The sequence below is a fragment of the Cebus imitator genome, unplaced genomic scaffold (genome assembly GCF_001604975.1).
Source record: "Cebus imitator isolate Cc_AM_T3 unplaced genomic scaffold, Cebus_imitator-1.0 Scaffold596, whole genome shotgun sequence".
NCBI classification, from domain to species: domain Eukaryota; kingdom Metazoa; phylum Chordata; class Mammalia; order Primates; family Cebidae; genus Cebus; species Cebus imitator.
This window is the reverse complement of record NW_016107911.1, coordinates 693,775-704,813: the sequence shown is the minus strand read 5'-3', so window position 1 is coordinate 704,813 and position 11,039 is coordinate 693,775. Positions and strand designations below refer to the sequence as shown.

Below are 11,039 nucleotides of genomic sequence, written 5' to 3'. Positions count from 1 at the left end.
GGAAATTTGTTTTCAGAAACTAAAATTAATGGGAAATCCTTAACCTGGGAAGGCTCTGAGGTTTAACACCTTTGATAGCAGAGCTGGTAACATGCTAACAAAGGTCATGGAAATAAACCATATACCAAGGAGCACATTTATAATAACAGGATTAGGTCTTTAGATATCAGGCAAGAAACTAATTGAAGAGGAAGACAGCTGCATCAGTTGACACCCCTTACCCCTGGCCAAAAGGAGGGAGAGGGTATAGTTGGGGGAGAAAAGAGAATTTGTGACCCCAGCTTCTCTGCTTTATGAAAGAGGTGCTTGCACACAATCATTGACTTCTTGCTGATTGAAAGTTTACTAATTCAAGATTTATTTATTCAAATATTCGAGAAATGATTACGGAAAGAGACCATCATTCTTTCATCCCTTTCTGCAAACTGTTTAATGAATACTTGTTTCCTCCTTTGTTTCATAATGGTTTTGGAGACAGGAGGAACAGGACCACAGAATCATAGAGTGGGCTGGGTCCCCAGGTTTTCAGGTTCAGCAGGAAGGAGGTTGGGCTGAGCATTAATTGAAAAGTAAAGGATGTCGACCACTTTGGTTCTGGTCTCAATTCAGATTTATGATGTCAATGTCAGACCAGGCCACTGACGGGGGCCTTGCGTCTGAGCCCTTCCTAGGCCATCACCTCCAGGTTTTCCAAAGTTTCAGAGTCGGTGTTCTCTTGTGCTGAAGTCCCTGGCCATCAGCTTTCAGTTAGTCCTGAAGGTTGATAGAAAACAATGCAAATATCCATGTCTGCTCTTTTTTATCCCACGAGATGTTTTTAAATTTCGTCTAGTTTATTATAGCACCAAGAAGCATCATGTTTTTTCTACCATCTTCAGGGTCAATAATTTGATTCCCAGTTGCTGAGAAAGGCCAGACTTCTCCTGGGAAGAAATATCTCTGTTACAGAAGTCTGTGTCAGATTATTTCATCTGTTAGCAGCAGAATCAGAGGATAATGAGGCCTATTCGACAGAGACTAGTTTTGACAAATGGTACACATTTTTGAACTCATTTCAAAGTACAAACTCCCATTTCATTTTCTAAGGTTCTGAATAACTTATAGACAATTTAATTGGCTGTATTTGGGATAGAGAATTCCTAAAACCCTGAGTATAATATTTGGATTTAAAGAAAAAGACACCACAATAGAGGCCATTGTTCAAGTAAGTAGAGACAGGTTCATGTCTTTCAAACCTTGGATAAATAAAGAAGATCATTGAGCTCTAATTTGAAAGAATTTCACTGAAAAACTCAGAAACAATCCACTCTGAGAATATGAGACAGAATTAAAATATTTACTGGACAATTGTTTGTGGAGAAGCATTTATTTTATATCACTTTTTAACAAGACTGAATTGTCAAACTTTTTAAAATTCCACTGGAAAAATTTGGATTATCACGGAAGTGTTTACTCTTTTATCCTTCCTTGTATATTGGATTACTCATGGAAGATAATGGAAAGAATCTGAGAAATGCTGGTTTTAGCAGCAAATCAGACTGCATTTCAGAAACATTATAGGCTATGTAAACACATGTCACCTTTGGACATGTATTATCATAGCTGCATTATTACTGGTGCAATGTAAGGCAAAAAGAAATGAAAAATTCCAGCACTATCAGCAGACATAATCCTTTACAAGCTGATGGTACAAATAAAACATTCTTCCAATATAATGACAATGCTTGCTTAAGAAGAAAAGAATCATCTTTATTTTGTTTTGCGAAATACCACCATTAACTGCAGAAGCTATGATTCATCACTCATGCAGTAATATATGCCTTTTAAAGTCATTCTGGAACTATGGCATTATCACCTATGAAGATTTTGCAACCATGTATGCCCTAGATCACTTGCTGAAAAAGTATGTTTAGAACAAGAATCATGTAAAAGTATGTTTAGAACAAGACTGAATTTTTTTTTAATATTAAAGTCACTTTTAATTATTCATTCTGATACCAAATGGGCAATTTCACCTTTTTTCTTATAATATCTGAGTTCTAGAGGCACAGGTAATTTACAATGAGGCAACAGTTCTTGGCTGCCTGATGATCACCCAGAGGGATCATAACAACACATTTCTGGGCTCCAGCCCCAGAGTTTCTAATTCAGTCCTACTAGGATGGAGCAGAGAATGCACTTCTAACAAGTTCCAGGTGATAGAGATGCTGATTTCCTGGGGACCACACTTAGAGAAACACTGCAATAAGAAATGGGCAGGGAGAATGCTAAAAGGCCATTTTTGGAAAAAAAAAAAATCTGTATGTGTCATCAGGCTGGGCCAGTGCATAATGAAGAGATGGCTAAGCCTTCCCCCAGAAGCCCAGCTTCTGTATGGCCTGCCCACCTGCACACAGAATCTTCTGCCTCCTGTTTTCTGTTCTCCCTTTCCTACATCCAGTTCTCAAAGGACCTCACAGATCTTGCTATCTTAATTTACCCTAAGGTGTAAGTTAATCGAAGCAATTATTCCTTGCAGAAACTTTTGGATTTTAACATGTATCAAAAGTTTATTCCAAGAAATGAAATTTAAACAAGGAAAATGCATCTATTTTAAACGGGGAAGTTTTTGTTACATTTCCACTCTATCACCTCATTACCAGAGTGATCAAAACATCACATTCTTCCTGCAACTTCTTGCTCAAATTCTTCATTGACCTTCTATACCCTACAGGTAAATTTAAAATTCTTAGCAAGACTCCAAGCCTTTCAATATATGCCACTGCCTACCTGTCCACCTCATCTACCACTTCTCCCTCTTCCCATATTACATACAATACTAAGCTACTTCAAGTTATCGGCAAATGTTCTATTCTCAGGATCAGCTATGTGATTTTAGGGGACAAGTGGAATATGAAAAGCCAAAGCCCTTTTTTCAAAATGTACCAAAGAATTTTAAGACAGCAACAGCAGAGCATTTGTCCAAGTGCAGAGGCTTCTCAGCATGGATCCCTGAGTGATGGCAGACTGCCGACACAGGATTTATTCTAGAGACAATAATTCATAAATCTCCTGGCATTTGTTTTCAGGTGTCACAAAGAAATGGCTCAAATATTTTAATTTCCTTTTGCTTTGAATTACTATCTTTAAATATGTTGAATTTTAAGTACAGAAATGCACTTCAATTTTGCCACTATGCCTTTGTTCTCTTCCAGAAAAACACTTGCATGATTACAGCATGCAACGTACTACCTTCACCCTGGTGCCACTTACTCTCCTCAAGCCACTGTCATATTCTCTCCCACTCTGGTACCTTTGCAACATTCTAGTCCCTCCTTCTGAAATGCCATTCACCTGTCTGTTATCTGATAAACTCCCATTCAACCATCAGCTGCTCAGCTCAGGCTCCACCTTTGCTGTGAGGCCTTACCAATACCCAGGGGGAAGATTTAGGCACAGGGTGTACATCTGCACTTTGTGATTAATTCATTTAATCTTAATCTTGTCTGCATGAACAAGAGACTCAAGGCTATTCAAAGACATCAATAGATCTTTGTATTTTCCATGTCTAGCATGGTGGCCTGGAGGAAGGATTCAAAAATACTTGTTAAATAAAAGGACGAGTGGTCAGCTTTAACATTTTTTACTATTGCAAGAACAGTTTCTTGGAAGAAAAACATTTCTAAAGCCAAGGGGTAGCTTAAATGTGATTTTATCTTTTGGAATTACTAGGTGGGGTTGTAAATTTACTTCAAGTTTCCACTAAGGGGGGACACTTGGGAGAAAGAACTGAACTTGGTGGTCTTTCAAACCTATTCTATGTGTGTTTGACACCCGGAGGTGTGTTTTGTCCTGCTCAGTGGAGGACTGTGGCATATGAAACAATTTGAAAAACCAAGAATGCCGCACTAGACTGGAGGCCCTAGACTGGTTGCATATGGGAAATTTTATTATTATTTCAAATATCAGGAACTATTTGAGGTCTACAGATAATTTCTTAGGGCTGACGATCCAGTCTGTAGTTAGTGTATGTTCTTTGTGCCTCCTCCTCCTTTGTGACTTCTGGCTATTCTCACTGTTGCCCCACCATGGGTGGGTGCAGAAATACCTTACATGCTGAAATTCAAACTAATAAAGTCTGCTTTTTAAAAACGTAAGGTTTGTCTGTGAATTTCATGTACCCAAGCTTTCTTCATCCCTGGCTCACACGTAAAATTAGAGCATTGGCAGAATATCATATTTACTTAGGTTTTTTTTCCCTCTAAATTGCATGTACTGTTCTGAGTTCAGTGTAAGAGAAAATCAAGGAAATTATTCAAAATTTTAACCTTCTAACATGTGTTTTAGCAGTTAGTGTGTACCCTGTCCTTGCACACGGTCTAGGGGTTGAAGCAACATTTTCTTGCTTCTTTCTGGCCAAGCCATGGAGAGGCAAGCTCATTGTTACCAGGTTTCTGCCTATATTGCTGCTCTTAATCTTTCTGGCTTCACTTTTATTCCCTTTTCTTTTGAAGCTGGTGGACTTTCATTCCCTCAAAGCACCTCCCACCTGGTGGGCATCACTAATGAACTGGGAGAAAGGATGGCTAGGCCTGGGCATGAACCTCAAAATGCAAGAAAATCCTCAACAGGTTAGATGTGTTGCTGAAACCTTTCAGGCTGCTGAGATCTTAATCTCCATTGGTACAGGTAAGTTATCCACCTGCTCTGAAAGCAAATCCCAGACTGTCTAAACCAAGTGACCTATTAGGAGAGCAGGAAGCACATGAGAAAGATTGGATTGAATCAGAAAGTTGTCTGAATAGCAAAGCAGCTGTATCCTTCTCTTGGATATTAACGGTTCAGCTTTAGTTTTAACCTGTTTGGGTGAATTTCCTATTCACACCTTCATTCGTGCATTCCCAAATGCAATTCCGATTTGCTTGAATACTTAATTAATTTGGGAGCCTTACAACTTGATTTCTTAGGCTGGACTCTTGGTGTTGGGAAGGAGCTTGATGGGTTATGCAGTCTATCCCCATCCAACACCTGAATCTGTCCTACAACTGCCATGCCTGAGTCTGTGTCCTTTTTGACTACATATTACCAGGGGTGGAAACTTAACTGCTGTCCAAGGTTGCCTACTTAATCCTTGAGGAGCTCTATTAGAAATATCTTCTTTTCATAAGCCACACATCAGCTGAGGTCAACTTGCCCTTTCAGGATTGAAATGAAATTGTTTTGCGTTCTCATTCCTTATGTGGTGAGCCATTTAACAACCCTCTGAAACTCTCTGCTTATCTTTGACATGTGGGCAGATTGTTTATGGTGTTTCTGGCTACCTCTGGCTGAGCCTAATCACTCCATGTATGGGCTCTCTCTCTTTTCTGTGCCTGCTTCCCCTTCTGTATACCCTGTCCCTCCACACTGAACATTCCCCGTTTCCTGTTTGGACATTCCACTGGAACCTGTCTCAAACACAAAATTGTGTGATGTATGGGATGGAATTTAGCAGGAGAATTCGGGCAAATATTAGAGTTTACAGGACAGCAACCAAACAACCTATGATTACATATTGGACATTCCTATTATTTAAAGTCTTTCAGATACCTCATCACCAGGAGCCTCTTTCCTTGGCCACATTCTCTATAGCTTCAGCCTCTCAGCATGGCACTTGGCCCTGTCTCTTCTAACTCCTCCCCTCTTCTGTCTAGTTATATGCTTCCACATCAAATTCCAGTTAACGTCTATACAGAAATTTGATTTTGCCTTTTTATTCTTCTAAATTTTGACCTTTGGGCCTCATGCCCCACCACCTGGGCAGTTTGTCAACACATCTTCCCAATCATTGCCCATGTCCTGGAAGTCTTGTGCCAGCTGTTACCCTGCCTCCATGTGGTTACCTGAAGCCCACGTCTGACTCCCTGTAGCTTCTATCCAGTTCATTAAAGCCTGCTCTCTCTTGGCTGGCCTCTTGCTCTGCAGTCATTGCTATGGACAGAAAAAACACAGTCTTTGGAATTAGACTTGAATTTGAATCCCAGACCTACTACTCATGAGCTGTGTGATACCTATCAAGGTACCTTTTGAGGCCATGTTCTTCAACCATAAATGGTGATAATTATACCCTCTAAAAGATTTGTGTGAGAATTTGGTTAGGTAGTGCACAGTGTCTGGTATATGGTACATACTCAAAAATGTTTATTTCTTTCCCTTCCTCTCATCCAGCTTCAAACTGCAGCATTGATGCAGGAGAATCTTTCTAAGACTGGCTGGATCCATTTGTTTTGACCTCTTCCCCTTACCTACTGATAGGTTGGCTCTCAGGGCTTTTTAATCCAGTCTGTGCTTTCATCTCCATCTTTGGATTTCAGTACTCGGCTACTTCCACTCTATGCTCCAGATGCATGGAACTATTCAGTGATCCCACACTTCCAAATCTCTGGAAGCTTGCCATGATATTTTCCACTTTTTTGCATGGACAGCCTCTACTCAGGTCTCATTTAAACACCACCCTTCCATCCAGAAAACCTTCCTGATTTTCCTAATACCAAGTTGGGTATCATTACTGTCTGTTACTCTAGCACCCTGTGGCTATCCCCACGGCAGCACCCAGCACACTGCTCTGCAATTTCCTGTTACTTGGCTATCCCACAGATTATAAGCTTCCAGAGGCACAGGTAGACCCTTCATTAAATTTTTATTCCTAGGCTGTGGCATATAGTAGCCCATCAAGAATGTTCAGTGTTGAAGAAATGCACCTGCCTTGTTTCCACATTATGTGGCCTCATAGTCCTGACTTGACAGACAATAAGCATCACCTTCAATCACTTAGAAACCATTTTCCTTTCCTGTCCCATCTGGCCCCCTAGTCACATATACAATATTATAGGAATATATTCCTCAAGCAATAAGAAATTATTAAAGAAAGAGAAAATTCAAGATCTATATTTCACTTAACTTTGATAAAAAGGACATAATATAGGTAAGATGCTAAAGTTTAGTAAAGAGAGGTAAATAATAATAAACTGCAAAAAAAAAAAAGTCTAGCAAATAAGAACCCCAATGCTCTAAGAAAACAACATTTGACAATTGAAAGGTAACTATGGCAAGAGTGGGGGAACATGTAAGAAGCATATTGTGGAAAAGACAAAGGTGATACATAAAGTACTGAACACAGTGGTGATGCAGGGGCTTTTACATTCATACATGATCCCTTAACTTCATTGTATTCTATTGTTAACATAACATATACATTATAGGAAAAGAAATTTCTCTTTCTGCCTCTCCCTCTGTTTGTTCGTATGATGCTGACTAACTTGGAAATAGCTTCAGAGATGATGGGCCTCAAGTCATGGCTCACAGATATCCATGAGCTGTCCTGCCTGAGTAGTGCTTAATCCAAGTCTAGAATTTTCCAAATGGCATTAGGAGTGCTGAGATTACTGTGAAGTGGCAGCCCTCTTTGTGTGAAGATGTAAGAGAACTTGTCAGGGATGACTGAGGGATATTCTGGTTGCTATATCTCTTTTTTGCCATCTCACAAGTAGCCCCTCAGTCCCCTGAGAAAAAAGTAAATCAGAGATGCTATCACAGCTCTCACAACCCAAATCTCACTGACATGCAATATTTAAAACTTTTAAGTGAACAAATAAAGTACCTTGGAACATATTTTTGATTTTGGTGCTAAAACTTTGCTTTAAATAGATGAAATTCCAAACATAAGCCCTTAAATAGTAGTAATACTGATACTAGGAAAATGTGATAATTATTATGATTTATTGAACCACCACGTAGGTTATTTTAATCTTCACATGAACCCAGCCTGTGATGTGGATGGAGTCCCAGGTTGGAAATGAACAAAGAATGCATCCCTGCCTACCCCCGACATGTGCTCACACATAAGAAAACTGAGCCAGGCACATGTTCCCAAAGGCACCCTTTGTTCAGAGCTGGGCATTCCTTTGGTATGGGGAAAGGGCTGTATGATTTCACTAGCATTTCCATATCAGAGATAAATTCTACAAGAAAGCATTGTATTTGAGCTGTATGAGGGGACCACTTCAGAAACAATTTTAGGCTAGTTATTTGTCTTGTCTTTTTTGAGGCTTAGATGCTCATTTGCACAAAGGATACAAAATGAAAACCAGTAACCATTAGGAAACAGGTCTGGCTATTATAACAAAAGTCAAAATAATTGTGGCTTAAAAGAAGCAGGTGTTAATTCCTCTCTCATGCTATTCTGAACATAATTAGTCTAGAGCTGAGAGGGCGGTTCCACAGTCTCGGGACCAGACTCCGCCTGGCCTGTTCTGCATCTTCAGAAATACTCAGCTTTCATCTCATGGCTACACCGTCTTTTCTCAACTCCTGTCCCATGTTCACCTTCCAGCCAGAGGGAAAGGAGAAGGGGAGTGAGAGGACACAATCCTTCCTTATGGGCATAAACCTCAAGTTGTTCACACCTTTTCTGTCCACATCCAGTGAGCTAGCACTTAATCACATGGCCACATTAATCTGTAAGGCAAGGTGGAAGATGTAATCTTTAGCTGGAATACCATGGGCCCAGTTAAAACTCAGTAGTTTTTTAATTAACAAAGCAAGTAAAAAGGCATACACAAGAACAGCCAACAATTACCCTTAAAGTTCCCTGCGACGTTCTGTTAAAATAATACACAGGCAGAATGTCTGACATAAAGTCAATGTTCAATTGGTAATTGTTAACATTGTTTTATTAAGCAAAAATTTAAGTCAGGCAATTTGATTTCCTTCTTAGTAAAAAGACAAAAGTCTCTCTTCACACAGAGACTTACAATAAGGGTCAGATTATGAATGACTGAGGTTAGGAGATGAAGTGAATTGTTCGTATTGGCCTCCTACACCTGCTCAGTTCTGCGTACTGAAGGCTTTATCCATAGGTCCAGCCTTGCCCAATGCCTCAACTAATCCTGATCAGGATTTCTCTAGCATGGAGTCTTAAAGCTCTATGTTCAGAATCTGGTGTGTCTTGGGTGAGTCCAAATTGCAGCTTCCTTAACACACTATTCATGCATCTGAGCCTCTGTCCCACCTGTTCCCCTCCTCTACTTGTTCAAATGGACCTTATAATCAAGCCCACCCAAACATTACACAAGGGAGGTGACACATAACTCCTGCATATGTGGCAATTCTGTTATGCTTTCTAGCCACCTGTCTTTCATGTGCTGATCCCCTATCAAGTTCAAAAGAAAGAGACAATCAGAAGCTGAGGTGGACGGACACTGTGCCAGAGAGAGAGATGTGCCAGGACAGAAGACAAGAAAACGAGAACATATTTATGGCCATGTGGCTGCAGTGGTGAGTGGTCACACAACAGCCCTCCGTAAATTTCAGGTCACAATTTATGAAAAGTCCTACCAGATTGAGGGGGAGATCTAAGGGGAGTGGGAGGCAGGAGGAGGTTGATTCCTGCATCACTGCATTCTCAAGTGATTCTGACACTCAGTAGGACACCCAAGAAGCATATACAGTTGTAACTCCTTGCCTGTGTTCTCACTCCTGTAGTTTCAGTTATCTGGGGTCAACCATTGTCTGAAAATATTAAATGAAAAATTCCAACATAAACAATTCATAAGTTTTAAACTGTGTGCCCTCCCTCCCCACCTTACCCAGGATGTGAATCCTCTCTTGGTCCAGCGTCTCCATGCTGTCTACCCTCCCTGTCGGTGATTTACTTAGTAGAATTCCTGATTAACAGATTTGCTGTCATAGTATCAGAGTTCTTGTGTCCAAGAGACCCTTATGTTACTTTATAATGGCCCCAACCACAAGCATAGTGACGCTGGCAATTTGGACACGCCAAAGAGAAGCCATAAAGAGTCTGCTTTACATGAAAACAAGGAGGTCCTCAACTTAATAAGAAAAAAAGAATTGTATGCTGAAGTCTGAAATCTAAGAACAAATCTGTTAAATTGTGAAGAGGAAAAAAATGTGTGCTAGTTTTGCTGTTGCCTTTTAAACTGAAAAGCTATGGCCACAGAACATGATAAGCGCTTAGTTAGGATGAAAAAGGTATTAAATTTGTGGGTGGACGTGAACAGAACTGTGTTGGATAGGGTTCCTACAATCCATGGTTTCAGGCACCCGCTGGCAGTCTTGGAACTTTTCCCTCTTGGATAAGGGGAGACTTACTGTACCCACAAAGCAGATTTTAAAATTATTTTACTGTCTGGCACGTTACTTTCTAACTAAGATATTTCACTGACAACTAGAAAAACTTCGAATTAACCTGTGGGCTGGTCCCACTGTAAGTTGGTAAATAAATAACATTTTATAACAGGTGTGTTCTGGGCTTTTTCTGTCAAAACTTCAGTAGTCAAACCAGGTAAAACAAGACTCAGTAATAGGAGAAAGCTCACAAGGACTCTAACAGACTCTAATATGATCCATATGAGAGTGTCAAGGGATCTTAGTGGTCGCCCAAACACCATTGAGAAAGATATGGCCCTGTTTAGGCCATCAGGTTAGATAGTGGCAGAGCTAAAACTGAAAACTAAGCATTCAGGGCTTCTGGTCCAGTGAGCCTGGTAGGTACTTTCTCACATCAGAGGAATTTATTATTGTGAAAAGAAAGTACTTCCTGTGAGAAATCATTAATAGTTTTCTAAAATTGTTTTTATCAAAAAGGATGAGTTCTGAGATGATGAAACAAATTCCAAGCATATCAATGATATCCAACTGTTGTATAACCACATTTCTAAGGAATTTGCAGAGTGACAAATGACTTCACACAAACATTTGTTTCTGGCTGCACACTTTCTAAGCGGCTTCAAAGGAAATGTTGATTCAAGAATGCAAAAGAGACTGATGATCTGAATTGGCTGGGATGAGGACAATCTTATGTAAATGACTGGATCAGAGAATAAGGTAAGTGTTTATGCAACACCTCTTCCTATCTGAGAAAAACAATATGGGCGGCCTGTATCCAGAAAATGCTCCCTTGGAGTGGAGGGCTGCTCTGTTTGACTCTGACACACTTACAAAAGGGAAAGCAGCAGTCAGACTTTCCTGATCAGAAAATCAAGTGGGTAGGAAATTAGCAA

The 11,039-nt window shown here is 40.1% G+C and overlaps 1 protein-coding gene across 2 annotated transcripts in view; it reads right to left on the bottom strand.

Moving 5' to 3' along the window:
- Window positions 1-334: 334 nt before the first annotated feature.
- The window catches only part of CCDC91 (coiled-coil domain containing 91), a 385,716-nt gene continuing 375,011 nt past the window's right edge, over window positions 335-11,039 (bottom strand). For both annotated transcript variants that reach the window (XM_037734254.1, XM_037734256.1), the window contains one exon: window positions 335-923. In XM_037734254.1, coding sequence (XP_037590182.1) covers window positions 881-923 — 43 coding nt within the window. In that variant the 3' untranslated portion in view covers window positions 335-880. The remainder of the gene's footprint in view (window positions 924-11,039) is intronic.